Source organism: Theropithecus gelada, chromosome 1 (assembly GCF_003255815.1).
Source record: "Theropithecus gelada isolate Dixy chromosome 1, Tgel_1.0, whole genome shotgun sequence".
Taxonomy (NCBI): domain Eukaryota; kingdom Metazoa; phylum Chordata; class Mammalia; order Primates; family Cercopithecidae; genus Theropithecus; species Theropithecus gelada.
This window is the reverse complement of record NC_037668.1, coordinates 153,688,909-153,705,961: the sequence shown is the minus strand read 5'-3', so window position 1 is coordinate 153,705,961 and position 17,053 is coordinate 153,688,909. Positions and strand designations below refer to the sequence as shown.

Genomic DNA, 17,053 nt, shown 5'->3' with positions numbered 1-17,053 from the left:
TACAAGATTTGCTTCTTTTTTTGGAGAAATCTACCTTGAATGGCACCAGAAGCTTGAAATCCACATTGTAAACTTTAATCCTGAAAATAGCCGCTTAATTACAAATAAAAAAGATCTTCCCCAGTTTAAGAAATGTTTTTGTTTGTTTTTAGTCTTTCAGTCACTTGATAATACAACTCTAGGCCGCAATCCAGAAAACCAGTCTAATTCAGTCACTTCATAGACAAAAAAACCCCTAAGATGTAGAGAGGTAAAGTGACTTGCTTGGTCACACAGCTAATTCATCAGAACAAAGAGTGAAACCCAGGCTTTCTGATTCAGCTGTTTCCACACCTGCTAAAAGAACAAGGGGTTCTGCACACGTCTTCTGCACTGCTCTGGCAATTTTTCCTAAGCACGTGTTCCCAGATGCTGAGATGACTATGCAGGTTGTGTGAACCGCATACAACTGGGCTGCAACTAAAGAGATGTCATTCACAGTGGACACCGTAGATCTGTACACATTTTATGAGAATGTTCTGGCTGTTAGCAGCACAATGGGTTGTGCTCATGAAAGCAAGCAATCTTGGAGAGACCCAAGTTGTGATTCACTTCTCAGTCCCAGAGGTCACATGACAAGAAAAAAAAAAAAAATTTTATTTTTTAACTCAGACTCCATTCTCCTTTGAATTAATGTTGACATATAAGAGAAAAAGGCAAAACACAAGCAAAGAAACTGAGATATTTATTTAAAAAGGAAATTCCAGGGAAAGTACCCTGCATTACCTTAGGAGCTGCATCCGGCCAAATTACTTATAGCATCAATATCTGCAACCGTATGATCCCTGATGTTTAGAAATCGTGACCCTGAAGCCCTAAATGATCCCCAATCAAAAAGCAGTTAAGTTATATCTAGCATACTGTGTTAAGAAAGTCTATTTTATCATGGTTTTCAACCAGTATTAAAATAGGAAAAAAAAGGAGTTTTCTGGCTAACCAGAAAACTCTGTTCCCTGAGCATCTCAACAAACTGAGCCTGTGTTATAAAGAGACTGCTCTCTCTAAACAATCAAGTCTAGCATAACTCATCAAGTAGAAACCAAACCAATCACCAACCAAAGGAAAAGATCCACCCCTTCTAACTTAAAACATTAAAGATATTAAATGAGTGATTTTTTTCACTTTTGGAAATAATGTGAAATGTCTGTATTACACATAGTTGCAGACACATTAGAAAAAAACAAATTAATGTTTAATTTTCTATGAAATTGCTAGCTGCTCTTTGTTTCAATAAATATGAAAAAAATTAAGATTGCTTTAGCACAGGAAGAGATAGATAGATACATGGTTGAAACAATACAGCAGGATGTTTCAATACTGCTAGACTGTGGGCTTTCATAATCCAGAAGGCTGGATGTTGTAGGGAGCACTTTCAAGTCCATCTACAAAAGGACTCAGGTTCTGCTACCATGGATAAACCTTGTAGTGACTGGTCAGAACTTCTCAATGAACAGCTCAGAATCCTAGGTCTAAGCCAGGCAGCAAATGATGTATTTTGGAAGAGTAGTGGTCAAATTTATCAATTCAATGATCTCAACATGTGACTATTCTTGAAAGAAAAAGAAAAAGCTCGGCAACAGAAAAACAGTAATGACAAAACAAAACAATCTTCTGGCCAGAAGCCCAATTATTTTTCAGAAAAAATTTTTAAGAAAACAAAATTTTTCCAGAATATTCCATTACAAAAATCAATGAAATGAATTACACTGTAACTTTCATACATATTCCATATGAAAAAGCAAACTGCTTCTGGCAATTTGATTGATCTCTTGAAAGTCTGCCGTGCATGCATTCCATGGTTAAAACCGTGTGTAGGCATTGCGCTGCTGCTGCTGCTGTAATGGCTGCTGGGCTTGCTGCTGTTGTAAGCGAATTTGCTGGGAATAAGGGTCTTCCAGGGATTTTACAAATATGGTAGTTCTGGGACCAGTCTTCCATACTATACCATTGGCATCTTTCACAGAAGATTCCACTGTAATGTTGTGTGTTCCAAGGATAGCAAAGTTCAACAGAAATTGAGTACTGAAGTAATCATTATGAGGTTCAACCCTTTGCTCCATCTCATTGGTCATGTTGTCAATGGGTATCTGGAATGAAACAATTGTTAAATAACAACAATGGCTAACATTTATTCAGTACTTACTATGAGCTTATTTAGACCATGCAGACAATCAAAAAGTAGGTACTGCTATCATTCTTGCTTCACAGATGAGGAGTCTGAGGCAGACAGGTGAAGTAATTTCTCCAAAGTCACATGATTAGTGAATGGAGTAGGAATCTGAACATAGGCAGGCTACCTCCAGGGCCTACACTCTGAACTATTAAGCGATGCTCCTCACTATCCTTGAGTAGAATGAGCTCCCAGGGCTGTTTACAGCCCCTTCACATGCTGGGCTTTCTTCCCTGCTTACTCAACCCCATCTCTAAATCCCTATCTTCCTTGAGACTGTGAAGAGATATTCTGAAGAAATAGGATGAAATCACCTGTTCCAGAGAGTTTAAAATCTAAGAGACTGAAAAAGAACAAAACACTAAGCAAATTTAAGTTAGGTTCCCCTCCATCCAGTTGGTCTGATTTTTATTACTTAATGTAGTGATTCCTTACTCCTTTAATAAATTAACTGAACAATTTGCACATTGCTCATTTAATAATCAGTGTCTTGTTCAGACTGGAAGTACAATATGTTATAAAACACAGATTTACAGGCTCATTCATTTAGCCAGACATTCATGCTTTTGTTCTTCAAAGACCAGAATAAAACCTGCTGACGTACTCTTACCTGTACCCAAGATGAAACATGTCAAGAGATAGATTTCTCCTGAGAATGCAAATAAAGGTGATCTTAATGTGTATTTGACCAGATTGCTCTAGGTTTATGTGTGTGTAATTAATTATATAAACGTGCCCTGCAGCTTTGTGTCTCAAGGAGCAGTTACCATGTCACTTTTCCAGAGACATTTACCTGTAACATTAATGAACTGACCTCACCAACCAATTCAAGGTCTTAGAATTATTTATAGTACAGGTACTTTTTCACGTTTAGCCTTTGTATAGTTTTTATTTCCCTAAAGAATATGCCTACCAAAGAACTTCCTTAAAAGGACCAGAAATAGGCCTAGGGAACCTGATCACCCTGAACGGATGGCTGCATTTTAAGCTGCAAACTCACTGTGAATAACACGGCAAAGTAATCATGTTATTACACGGCTTATTATATCAGCTTCCTGACTTTAATCAATGCCTCTTGAGAGGTAAGTCAACAAGCAGAAGACCATAGCTTCTAGGTTTAAATGTCGTTTCCTTAATAGAAGATATTATACGCAAGGAACAAAGAGAATCATGGTTACTACTGTTTCAAATTCAAAGTGAAGAGAGAGCTGCAGACAGGGATAAATTGTGTAAATTCTCATTACAACCTTCTGTGACAGCAGATACCCAATTTTAACAGTTGTACTCTAAATATAGTAAATAATTTTTTCATCATTCACAAATTATTGAGTGGCTACATAAGGTACCATGCAGTATGGCATAGATGTCAAAACAGGAAAAGAGGAGAATGAAGGCTGAGCCATGTCAGAGTGCCAAAGTGAGAGGAACTTGCCATAGTTAAGAAAGTAGTAATGGCTTAAGAAAGTAATAATAGTTTAGAACCAGACCTTCCATTGGCTTTTTAACCTAAAACCACCAAAGATAATAAAATGCTCTCTTTTTATACCTTCACTGATAACCCGCCTTCCACGCTACGCCACAATAAACCTAAACACAGCCAATCTGGGCATCTGAATAACTTTGCTGCTACAACTGTGGACTTGGTCCCTTGCTCCATTTACTGTGGATAAACCACCAAGGAATTGGAAATGAATGTCTAAAGCAAGGAACATTCTTTATTTGGAACATTGGCATTTCATGGGTACAGATTCAGTATCTTAGCTCTGGCTAACAATGTAAGCCTGATTCAGGTTATTACTTACCTATATCCTGAGTTCTCAAGGCAGCAAATCCCTAGGGTTACACTCTTAAAAAAAGATTTTACTTTATCTGACCATTTTTTAGAAATGCTATATACTTTTTTTAAATGATAAAATTTACTTAAAATGGAGAAAACTACATAGATGTGTATTATTTTGTGGGGAGGGATTGGGTGGGTTAGGGAGACACTTGTTTTTCAACTTCTGACATTTGAAGGGACCTCTTGATGTGCGAGGGGCCTTTCATTACATTAATTTCCTGGCCTAGTGGGGAGGAGGGAGGAGGTGAGTCTTGCTGATGGGTGAGTTTCTGGGCAGGAACCAGACATGGGAAGGTAAGCCCTTGCTCTTTCTCTTCTGCTTTGGGCACCCGAGTTCTCTGTGCCCTGCCATAAATTTTATAGGGGCAGGCTCCCATATGTACTGACTGAGGCTGGGTGAAAAAGTCCAATTCAGGGGTCTAAGGTTAGAAAGTCCTTGCTGCCAGGCATCGGAGTTAGGTTTTCCCACAGCTCTAACAGTAATAAAACTCATATTTTGATCTTTGCCTGGATGCTTCGTCCCTATTAACTGGTTCAGGGAGAGAAAAAAGAAGTGTTTATCAACCCCTTCCAGCCCCAATGTGGGCTTTTAATTTATGTCCATCTGATCCCTTTGGAGGTATAACTGCAATCTGTTTAACCATGAAAAACACTGGAAAACTTCCATCAATGAGCTCATATAAAATCTGTATCACAATTCTGCCTCTTTCCTAAATTACCTTGTAGTCTTGTCCGGATTTACTCTGCAGTGTGGAAGAAACATTCAGACAGACAGACTGAATTTTGCGAAAGAGTCCTGGTTTAGATCCGTGCTGAACCACTCCCTCTACCTTTAGCGCCAGCTGCTGGTTATTCTGGACAGCAATGGGCTCTGCAGGGTTCCGGGGCGATGGTGACAGAGCAAGCTGGAATGCCAACACTCAAATAAATGCCAACAACCAAGAGCAAGCTTCCTTCTGACAAACATGTCTGTGCTAATCACTGGTTACAGGTTAACAGAATCGATTGTGCACTCCCCTACCCCCACATGACCTGACTGTGCCGAGAAAAGACAGATGTACCTTTAAAGTGCCTCCTTCTAAACATCACTGTGGTTTTCATCTCAAACCTCAGTTCTACTTGAGGATGATAGAGAACTAGAGAAAAGCAAAGGCACTGTTCTCCCAATTTTTGTGGTGAGGCATTTCTTTGACAATGAACCACTTCTAGTAGGGAAATGCATTATATCAATTTTCATTACCTAAGAGCTGCTGTCTCTTTGGTCTTAGGTAAATTTAAGTAAACTAAATTCAAATGTAAATGAACTTAAAGTTCCAGGATTATCTACACAGCGAAGTCACTGTGCTATAAAAAAGTCAATATCCACAAATGAATCAAATGACATTTTTTAACCTCTCATTAGTTTTTCTTCAAAAATGTATTAAAAATCCCAAATACGCATCAATTAAAGAAAGCTCAAGTCTTGCTAAATGAAAAGATGGAAGAAATTTGAGTCTTTCTGATAATGCTGTTGAACTACTAAACTAATCAACCCTGGAGACATCCTACTTTAGGACTTCTTATCTAGATCGTCAGTCTTCCTCATTATTCCAGTCATTTTGAAATGGAATGCTTTGTTATTTGTAATCAAAAGCATCTGCATGGATGTAAAAGTTTACTGAAGACATTAACTAACAGGGATAATCTAGGAAATCTCTTAGAAGTGACAATTTTCTCCCTTTTCCAACAATTTTTTTGAATCAAAAATAGCTTTTGAATTGTGAGTGGCTTAAATATTTCAAAATACTAATTCTACTCACTGGTTAGCCCCTCAAAATATGTTACTGAAAGGCAGAAGTACTTTGGAAGTAGAACTGGTGACACTTTACTGGACCTGATTCATTCTAAGTTGGGTCTGAATAGACTCAGCTCAAGATCCTTGCAGGCTACTGTGATATATCACTAATTTATTCCTGGAGGTAAGAGGCAAACAACAGAGCTCCAGTTACCTAAATGCCTGTCTCATAGCATTTGGCACTGACAATTAAAAAGGGAGAGAGTTTAACTCTCAAATCCATTCCTTTCATCCAACCCTTGATAAAGGAGAGAAATGGCTTACAACTAGGTTTTATCAAACCCAAAGGTAGGCCAGGCGCGGTGGCTCATGCCTGTAATCCGAGCGCTTTGGGAGGCAGAGGTGGGTGGATCACTTGAGGTCAGGAGTTCCTGACCAGCCTGGCCAACATGGTGCAACCCCATCTTTATCAAAAATACAAAAATTAGCTGGGTGTGGTGGCGGATGCCTGTAATCCCAGCTCCTCGAGAGGCTGAGGCAGGAGAATTGCTTGAACCTAGAGGTTGCGGTGAGCCAAGATCACACCACTGTACTCCAGCCCAGGCGACAGGGCGAGCCTCTGTCTCAAAAAACAAAACAAAACAAAAAAACCAATAAACCAAAGGTAACACACTGAAATGTAGCTATGTCCTACATAATCTTCAGAAGACACCTGGTTTTAAAACCTATATTAACCTTAGTATTCTTCCTGTATTACCTTGATGCTGGTAGACTGTAGTTTCTGGAAAAAATATCTCTGGAAAGAAAGAGGAACTTTCAGCAAAGCAATGATGGCATTGCAGAGGCATGCTGTATGCTGAGGGAAAAAAAGAAACTAAATCAAATAAAAATAAATTTTCAAATTTCATCAACAAGTGGTACATTCAGTATAAAACTACAAATGCCCATATAATTACAAATGTACATACCAATCAAGAACTAGGCATCACATCCAGGAACTGTGCATACATACTAAATCATTCATGTCATCAATCACAATTATAGATTTTTACTTTATTGTGAAGTATATTCAATAAAATATAAGTGACAGAAATGAGAAAATCCACAGTCCTCAAGGCCAAGCAATAGGAAAATTCCACATTTCTACAGCACTCAGAAATATCAGTATATTAGTAAACAAATATATTAGATGCTAAAATACAGAGTAACTATCACATGGCAAAGTATGATAAACAGTATGGTAAAGAAGCCCGAGCATTTTGCAGGACCTTGGCTTTCAGCTGGCTCATTCTTTCATTAGGTGGCTTCTTTGTCTCTATGGCCACCGGTCCTCAGAGTAAGCAATGGTGGAAACTTAGTCGAATTCAGATGAAAGAGGACTATATAGTCGGAGAATCCTGAAACTCTAACAAAATACCTTATTTCTCAAATCTGCTTCACACATTTAACTGAGTTTTGAAAATCCCAGCATGACTGCAGAGGTACAGAAACACTGCAGAGAATATTTTGAGCCTTAATGAAAGTGGTCATAAAATCAGAATTTAAGAGTTCAACGATATTTTAAAGATTACCCAGTCTAATCTTCAATTTTGCTGATGACACAGGTCACACAGATAGGTAACAGAACAAGCTGGGACTAGAATCTAGGTTGCCTGACTCTTCAGTGATTTTCTTCTGTATCACCAATGATTTGCCAACTTAATAGAAGAAAACTGAAAGTATCATAAGAACACCTTCAACTTTAGGTGAACCAGAACCATTCCTACTTGGTCTACTATCCCTTCCTCAGTCTACTCCGGTCTCAGTGGCCTCCTAAGGCACAACAGTGAGGCAGCACTCCTTTCGCAGGGGCACTAGCTGCGGGGGGTCTGTTCCTGCAGACCCGATTCAGCAACGGATGAATAAAGTACACTGACACCCAGATATTCTGCTCTGCCAGTCCAGCTGAGGGTCCCAGCTGCTTACAGGCTCCTGCTGAGTCCTGTTAACAGTTGTGACTGGTCCCTGATCAGCTAGTCAGACTCGCATTTATTCAGTAAGATTAACTAACAAAAGCTTGAGTCAACACCATTAGAGGGAAATTGACATTGTGGACTTCTGAGTAAAAGGCACTTAAGCACCCATGGTACATCAAAGGTTAGTCTTTACATGAGTAAACAAGCTAGCTAGGTAAACTACTCTGCCTTTCTTTATTACTATTTTAATTTGTTTAACTAAAGGTAAAGGGATCAGGTCGCCTTCAGTCAGATCTATTACTGAAGTCATACAAACTTCTCAGCCTTCCAAGAAGATTTGTGTCTATTTCTATAACTATCTCTAATATTTTTCCCACCAGCCTGATTGAAACCCAACACCACAGGTTGAAAACTGCTGCATGCACCATGTGGTATGCTGTCTGTCCCTCTAAGCTCCTGCTTTCAAACAGAATGTCACCTAGTTGCTCATGCTGTAAATATTTTTTTTTTCTTTTTTTAAGTTGGGTGTTAAGGCTAAAAGCCAGAAAAATCCATTCCTTATTGGGTTCAGGCAGTTGAACATTTTGTGCCCAATAGGCTCATAGTACAAATGCCAGGTCTATTACCTGAGATAATTACAACACAGATTTAAAGACACTGGTTCTATTCTTTCAGATTCAACTGTTAAAATAGCATTAATCAGCTTCCTGCAACAAGTAATTTGGGAAGTATTTGCAGGGACATCCACCTTTGGTGGACCTCTGATGCCACACTAGTGTTTAAGGAGAGAAACATCTTTGAAGGGTGGACTCAGAGGACCACAAGGGACTTCAGGCTGTTTTCAGGCAGAAAGTCACCATTTTGCCTTTTAAAAGAATGGTGCAGATTTTGCAATACCCCCTTGGAAAAGTGTGGAGTGCCTCTGAGGTCAACAGCCCCTTGGGTATTGACCTCCATAGGTATATTAGCAGACCACTATTAAGATGTCTGGAGATGTAAATTACATATCATAATCAGAAAGACGTTAATTTTTTTTTTTTTTGCTTTTTGGTTTTTTTGAGACGGAGTCTCGCTCTGTTACCCAGGCTGGAATGCAGTGGTGCGATCTCGGCTCACTGCAAGCTCTGCCTCCTGGGTTCATGCCATTCTCCTGCATCAGCCTCCCAAGTAGCTGGGATTATAGGCACGTGCCACCACGCCCGGCTAACTTTTGTATTTTTAGTAGAGACAGGGTTTCACCATGTTGGTCAGGCTGATCTCAAACTCCTGACCTCGTGATCCACCCGCATTGGCCTCCCAAAGTGCTGGGATTGCGGGCAGGAGGCACCGTGCCTGGCCAACGCTCTCTTAATTGTCAATCCAATGGATACTTCTCAGTCTTTGTATTTTCTGACATTTCTGTGGCACCTGATAATGCTTTTCCTTCCATGAAATTCCACCTAATAGTCCATACCCTTATTTCTGATTGACTTTAAGACCTTCTATGTGCAGATGACCTTATATGTATCCCAGCTCATCTTTCTTCCAACTCCAACGTATTTACTATCCAACTGCCTAAAGACAACAACGTGTTTGAAAATAAAACCTGCATCTTCTATCACCTCTCTATATTCTATCAGTAAAGGATCAATCAGTTGTGTAACTGATCACTGAAGCTGGAAACCTGGAAGGCATGCCTCCATCATCTCATGTCTAGTTTAAAAAAAAAAAAAAAAAAAAAGGGCCGGGTGTGGTGGCTCACGCCTGTAATCCCAGCACTTTGGGAGGCCAAAGCGGGCGGATCACGAGGTCAGGAGATTGAGACCATCCTGGCGAACACGATGAAACCCCGTCTCTACTAAAAACACACAAAAAATTAGCCGGGCGTGGTGGCGGGCGCCTGTAGTCCCAGCTACTGGGGAGGCTAAGGCAGGAGAATGGTGTGAACCCGGGAGGCGGAGCTTGTAGTGAGCGGAGATCGTGCCACTGCAATCCAGCCTGGGCGACAGAGCAAGACGCTGTCTCAAAAAAAACCAAAAAACAAAAAAAACACACTCAGCCTTGAAAATATTTTCACTAAGTATCTCTCATATATATCTGTTTTTCTCATTCCTACTGACATTTTAGTAATTTGTTCCTTACTTTGGATTACTGAAAAAGCCTTGTAGTCATTCTTCTTTCCTCTAATTTCACACCCTACCAGCCATTTCCTGTTTTGCTTCTATATGATAATAAACAATCTATATTAAGCACTTCTCTCTCCCACCCATTTACAATTTCTAAGAAGCCCCCCAGTGCCTAAGGACAAAGTCCAAACTCCTTAATACTGTGTTCAAAGCCTTCTGTCACCTGGCCGCTGGCTACCTCTCTGATTTCATCTAATCCCTAGCCTGTACGTTACATTGCAGTAATAACAAACTGTTCCTAGAAGACACCATGCTATTTCATGCCTCTGCTTTCGAACATGTTTTCTGCCTGAGATTCCCAACCCCTTCTTATCTGCCTGGAAAACTCATATACAAATACATCTTCCCTCTCAACTGCACCACCAATCCATTTTCCCTATCTTTTGACGTGAACTACTCTTTTTTGTTCTACATCTCTACATTGTGCAGAATTCTATTAATGCACATACACTGTATTGTGTTTATTTGTTATAAAATCTTTCTTTCAGCTGGGTGCGGTGGCTCACACCTGTAACCCCAGCACTTTGGGAGGCTGAGGCGGGTGGATCACGAGGTCAGGAGATCGAGACCACCCTGGCTAACACGGTGAAACCCTGTCTCTGCTAAAAATACAAAAAATTAGCTGGGCATGGTGGCGGGCACCTGTGGTCCCAGCTATTCGGGAGACTGAGGCAGGAGAATGGCGTGAACCCAGGAGGCAGAGCTTGCAGTGAGCCGAGATCGCGCCACTGCACTCCAGCCTGGGCGACAGAGCGAGACTCTGTCTCAAAAAAAAAAAAAAAATCTTTCTTTCTTAAGACTATGGACAACTTGAGGGAAGATCCCATGTCTGTCATTTTTCTATCCCTAGGATCCCAAAAGTACTTGTTGAACTGAATCTGGAGGCTCAGACGGTAACAAATCTATAAAATACAATTTGAAAATACAGAAAAAGAGAATTTATTTATTTATTTATTTGAGATGAAGTTTCACTCTTGTCGCCCAGGTTGGAGTGCAATGGCGTGATCTCGACTCACGGCAACCTCCACCTCCCGGGTTCAAGCAATTCTCCTGCCTCAGCCTCCCACGTAGCTGGGATTACAGGCGCTTGCCATCATGCCCTGCTAATTTTTGTAGTTTTAGTACAGATGGGGTCTCACCATGTTGGGCAGGCTGGTCTTGAACTCCTGACCTCAGGTGATCCGCCCACCTTTGCCTCCCAAAGTGCTGAGATTACAGGCATGAGCCACCATGCCCGACTGGAAAATGTTTTATTAACCACTCCTTGTATGACAGCACTGTGCTAGGCAATGAGCATTATTTCATTTAAACCTCACAGTAATCCTATGACGCAGGCATGTTTTCTACTTCATATAAAAGGATGTTAAGTAATGTGACTAAAGTCACAGAACTGCTGAGCGGCAATGCCAGAATTTGAACCTAGTTCTGAATGAGCATAGGGCCCTTTTCTCTGTACTGTCTTCTGCTGGGCAGAAAATTCCCATTCCATTATACTCAATTCCATCAAAACCAAGTTTCTGTTTATCATCTATTTCATTTTTTAGGATGGAGCTTAGAGGAATATGAAAATAACCACTGTCTCACACAGATGTGTGTATTTCTTTCAAAGATTGTCTTTACACTCTCTCTTAGCAAACAATGTCACTGTCAAACAGCTGTCAATTCGGTTCAGTAAATACTATTGACAATTTTACATGGAAAGCAGTATGTCAAGGGAATTGCCCCTCTTTAGATCTAACCTAACTCTTTAATGACACATCCTATTTATTCTAAAATACTTGATAAAGCAAGAAAGTACAGAATGAGAAGAGAAGCAGAAGAGAAACTCTCCAAGGGGTAAAGTTCAAAGGCTGGGAATTGTGGACTGAATGTTTGTGTTCCCCCAAATTCGTATGTGAAAGCTGTAACCCCCAAGGTCATGGCATTTGGAGGTGGGCCCCCATGATGGGATGAGTGTTCCTCTGTTCTTTTTCTTTTTTTTGAGACAGAGTCCTCGCTCTGTTGTCCGGGCTGGAGTGCAGTGGCATGATCTCGGTTCACTGCAACCTCTGACACCCGATTCAAATGATTTTCCTGCCTTAGCCTCCTGAGTAGCTGGGATTACAGGTATGCGCCACCATGCCCAGCTAATTTTTGCATTTTTAGCAGACACAGGGTTTCACCATGTTAGTTACGCTGGTCTCAAACTCCCGACCTTGTGATCTGCCCGCCTCGCCCTCCAAAGTGCTGGGATTACAGGCGTGAGCCACTGCACCCGGCTGGGATGAGTGTTCTCCCAGAAGAGGAAGAGTGACCCGAGCTCTCGATCTCTCCCTACCATGTGAAGACACAGTGAGAAGGTGGCTGTCACCAGGGCCAGGAAGAAAGCCCTCACCAGGAACCGAATCTGCCGGCACCTTGATCCTGGACTTCCCTGACTCCAGAACTGTGAGAAATAAATGTCTGTTGTTTAAGGCACCAAGCCTATGGCATTTGTTATAAAACCTGAGCAGAGTCACTAGGGAATGGTCAGACAGGGAGGAGAAAATTTGGGTGAGAATGTGTCAGCCTGTCCTATGACTGGTAAATCAGGGGAGAAGATTTAATAAAGGGTGAGCACTCTGAGAATTTCTTAGGAAGTGCCAAAGGCAGCAGAAATTCAGCAGGCTAAAGGCTGAAGAGTGTACTGAAAGACATTACTGTCATCACCTGGTAGGAAATGATTCATTGCCAGTCAGACAACAAGCCCAGTTCTTCCTGTTTCAATTGGCCAGTGGTTCTCCCAACCATGGCAGCATGACAGAATCACCTGACTGCATGTAAAACTACTAATGCCTGGGCCCCAATTCCAGAAATTCAGAGTTAACTGGTCAGGGGTGAGGCCTGTATATTCATGTATTCTTTATAAAAAGCCCTCAAATGATTCTAATGTGTAGCCTGGGTTGAGAATTATTGTACTTCAGTTAAATTGTTACAAAAAGAGAAAAGTTTTATTTGTATTCTGTAGCAGCTAGAGATGTGGTAAGTGCTTTCATGGATGATCTCATTTACTCCCCACTACAATGCTGTGATGTCGGTATTAACCCTGTTTTATAGGTAAGGAAACAGGCACAGAAAGGTTAATTTGTTGAACTCACAGAGTTAGTAAGTGCCATAGATATATGAAAACCCACATCCATACAATAAAAGCTCAATAAAACAAATGCCACTTGCCATATAAGAAACAGGGGTATACTTCCGATTGAGTGATTCTACCTCCTCCAAGACATGATTATATACAGACATCATTCTTCTTTCATATTCACTATCAGCATGGGCTGTTCCAGTAGATCCATATTCCTGGAAACTGAAGTAAAGGTCAATATTGATTAATCCATCAAAATAGCATGGCTATTTAATACCTACATGTATCAGGTACTTTCAAATATTTTCATTTAATTTTTAAAATCATGAAGTTATTTCCATTTATAGGTGAGAAAATTGAGGCTAGGAGAGGGTAAGTAGTTTGCCTACAGTCATACAGCTAGTAAATCGCAAACCAGAATTCAAACCCAGGTCTGACTTCAAGTTATGTAATTCTTAATCTCTTTGGTTGCCAGGAAATATGACAGTGTTTTACTGCCATAGGTGAAAGAGACATAAAGACATCTGAAAAGGGGACTATCAATAAAGCCAGCAGAGAGGTGCCAAACTATCAATAAAGATATATAATAACAGGTTAGATACATAAATAACAGGTTAGAACATGGAGGAATGTCACAGAAGAAAATAGTCTTGAACATATCAGTAGGTGAGTAAGACAGGTAAACTCTGGAGAGATGGAAAGTACAGGACATTCATGGCTAGAGATATGGCATGAATCTAAAGCATGGAGATGAAACGCACAGGCATGTTCAGAAGACAGTTTGTATACACAGCATGGCGGGATAAGTTTAACCTAGATTTCTTCCTTTTTCTTCTACTGCTTCGAACCCCTGCAAATTTCTGAAAATATTTCTAAGTGAAAAAAGGCATTTCTAACTAAACTTTTAAAAATACAATGTAGGTAATTTAAATATGCTGGGCATAACACTACTCTTATTATTCCCTACTATCATTTTAATGCCTACTATGTAGAAGGCATTTCAGCCAGCTATTTTATATATATTAGTTCATTTAATCTTCACAACTACTCTGGGAAACAGGCCTCATTATCTACCTATAGTTTATGCATACATGGCTCACTGGGATGATATACATTCACAGAGCTAGGAGTGACTGGTAAGGGATTCATGTTCACATTTGCTGGGCTCCAAAGCTCTGTTTCCTGCTCTTTACTATATCTTAAGTTCTATTAAGACAAGAACCGAAGCTCATTTGTATGATGGACTTTAAGGACAACTAAACTACATAAAAGACTTCCATTTTTTTGCTAACAAAACAATTCCATTTCTGGTGGTAGGCAACCACAGATTTGCTTTTTATCTCTGTAAATGAGATTTGTTTCCTAATAGTTCATATAAATAGAGCCATACAATACACTCTTTTGTGTATGGTGTGGGGTAAGGAAGATTATTTTTTCCCTTTTATATATTTAGTTGTTCTAGCACAATCTGTTGAAAAGACTATTCTTTTCCCATACAATTATCTTGGCATCTTTGACAAAAATCAAGTGACTACGTGAGTATCTATTTCCGGACTCTCCATCCTACCCTTAAGCCATCATCACATTGTCTTAATTACTGTAGTTTTATATTAAGTATTGAAACCAGTAGTTAAGTCTTCCCACTTTAGTTTTTCTCATTTATTTTGCAATATGGTGAAGTACTTAAATTGATTTTCTAATGTTAACCCAACCTTGCATTCCTGGGATAAACCCTATTTAGTCTTAATGTATTATATTTACATATATTGTTGGACTGAACTTTTGTTAAAAATTTTTGTCTATGCTAATGAAGAGTATTTAAATTTGTCCTATTCATCTAAGCAAATTTCTTTGCACAAAGTTATTCTTTCCTTATTATGCTTTTAATATCTGTTAAGATTTGTATTGATGCCATCATTTTATTTCTACTATTAGTGATTATTTTTTCTTGCTCGGACTAGTTTTATCAATTTTATTAATCTTTTCAAAGAACCAGCTTCTGGTTTCACTGATTTTCTCTACTGGCTTCTTTCACAGCATGTTTTTGAGGGCACTCATGGTTTCTGTATGACTTGCTGAATGATCAACAGGTCATTCATCTTCATTACTAAGTAGCATTTCATTTGTGGATATACTACAATTTATTTACCCATTAGCCTACTGAGAGACACTTGGATTTTTCCAGATTTGTTATTATGAATAAAAATGCTATGAACATTTGTGTATATGTCTGTGTGGAAACATGTTTTCCTTTCTCTTGGGTAACATAGTAGGAGTAGAATTGGTGGTCATATGATAAATGTATGTTTAACTTTATATGACATTGTCAAACAGTTTTCCAAGTGGCTATATCATTTTGTATTCCCAACAACGTATTAGTATGAATTCAAGCTCCTCCACATCTTCACCAACGTAGGGTATTGAAGGTCTTTTTAATCTTAGCTGTTCTAGTGGGAGTAGTATCTCATTGTGATTTTAATTTCCCTAATGACTACTAATGTCAAGCACCTTTTCATGTGCCTATTGGGTATTCACATATTTTCTTTTTTGAAGTGTCCAAAACTCTTATCAGTTTTTTTTTTTGAGACAGAGTCTCGCTCTATCGCCCAGGCTGGAGTGCAGTGGCACAGTCTCGGCTCACTGCAAGCTCCACCTCCCGGGTTCACGCCATTCTCCTGTCTCAGCCTCCTGAGTAGCTGGGACTATAGGCGCCCGCCACCACGCCTGGCTAATTTTTTGTATTTTTAGTGGAGACAGAGTTTCACCGTGTTAGCCAGGATGGTCTCGATCTCCTGACCTCGTGATCTGCCTGCCTCGGCCTCCTAAAGTGCTGGGATTACAGGCGTGAGCCACCACGCCCGATCCTCTTATCAGTTTTAAAAAATTGGATTGTCAGCTGGGCATGGTGGCTCATGCTTATAATCCCAGCACTTTGGGAGGCCGAGGCGGGTGGATCACCTGAGGTCGGGAGTTTGAGACCAGCCTGGCCACTATGGTGAAATCTCAACTCTACTAAAAATACAAAAATTAGCTGGGCATGGTGACGCATGTCTGTAATCCCAGCTACTCGGGAGGCTGAGGCAGGAGAATCGCTTGAACTCGGGAGGTGGAGGTTGCAGTGAGCCAAGATCGCGCCATTGCACTCCAGTCTGGATGACAGAGAGTCCGTCTCAAAAAAAAAAAGAAAAAAATCGGATTGTCGAGTTGTGTGGTGTTCTTAATAAAACAATGTCTGAATAAAAGTCTTTTGATAGAATATGTTTTGAAAATATTTTCTTGTTGTCCATAACCTTTTCCATTTTTTAAATGACATATTAACAAAAGCAGATTTAAAAGTTTAAATCCAATTCAGCAAATTTTTCTCTTATGGTAACTGCTGTTTGTGTCCTAAGAAATCATGACCAACCTCAAGGTCATGAAGAGGTTTTCCAATGTAGTCTTCTAGAAAGTCTGGAGTTTTATATTTTGGTCTATGATTCATTTGGAATTAATTTTTGTGTACACTGTGAGGTAAGGTTAAATTTTTTCCACTATATAGATATCTAGTTATTTGTTTCTAATTCACTGATAACAGTCTTTCTTATTTGCATCTTTCTAATTATTCTGGGTTTAATTCGCTTTCTTTTCCTCACTTCATAAAGTAGAAACTGCGATTATTGATCTTAAACTTTCTTTAATACATATAAGCATTTAAATCTATAAATTTCTCCATAAGTTCTTCTTATCCCACAGGTTAGCTGCATCCCACAAGTTTCATGGTATGTTCTCATTTTCATTCAGCTTAACATGTTTTCTAATTTCCTTTGTAATTTCTTGACCTACTGGATTTAGAAATGTTGTTTAATTTCTAAATACTTGGAAATTTTTCAGAAATCTTCTTTTCTAATTTAATTATATCAGATAACATATTATTTTATTTCAATGCTTTAGTATTTATTGAGACTTGTTTTAAGGCCCAGCATATGGTTTATCTTGGTAAATGTTCCAAATGCACTTTTGAAAAGATG

The 17,053-nt window shown here is 39.6% G+C and overlaps 1 protein-coding gene across 5 annotated transcripts in view; it reads right to left on the bottom strand.

Moving 5' to 3' along the window:
- Positions 1–1,733: 1,733 nt before the first annotated feature.
- The window catches only part of INTS7 (integrator complex subunit 7), a 96,545-nt gene continuing 81,225 nt past the window's right edge, over positions 1,734–17,053 (bottom strand). For 2 of the 5 annotated variants that reach the window (XM_025383582.1, XM_025383567.1), the window contains 4 exons: positions 13,136–13,268; positions 6,581–6,679; positions 4,769–4,954; positions 1,737–2,126 (listed from right to left, as the gene is read on the bottom strand). In XM_025383582.1, coding sequence (XP_025239367.1) covers positions 1,839–2,126; positions 4,769–4,954; positions 6,581–6,679; positions 13,136–13,268 — 706 coding nt within the window. In that variant the 3' untranslated portion in view covers positions 1,737–1,838. Of the gene's footprint in view, positions 2,127–4,768; positions 4,955–6,580; positions 6,680–13,135; positions 13,269–17,053 lie in introns of all 5 variants that reach the window. The other 3 variants (XM_025383554.1, XM_025383575.1, XM_025383561.1) reach the window with 3 other exon arrangements.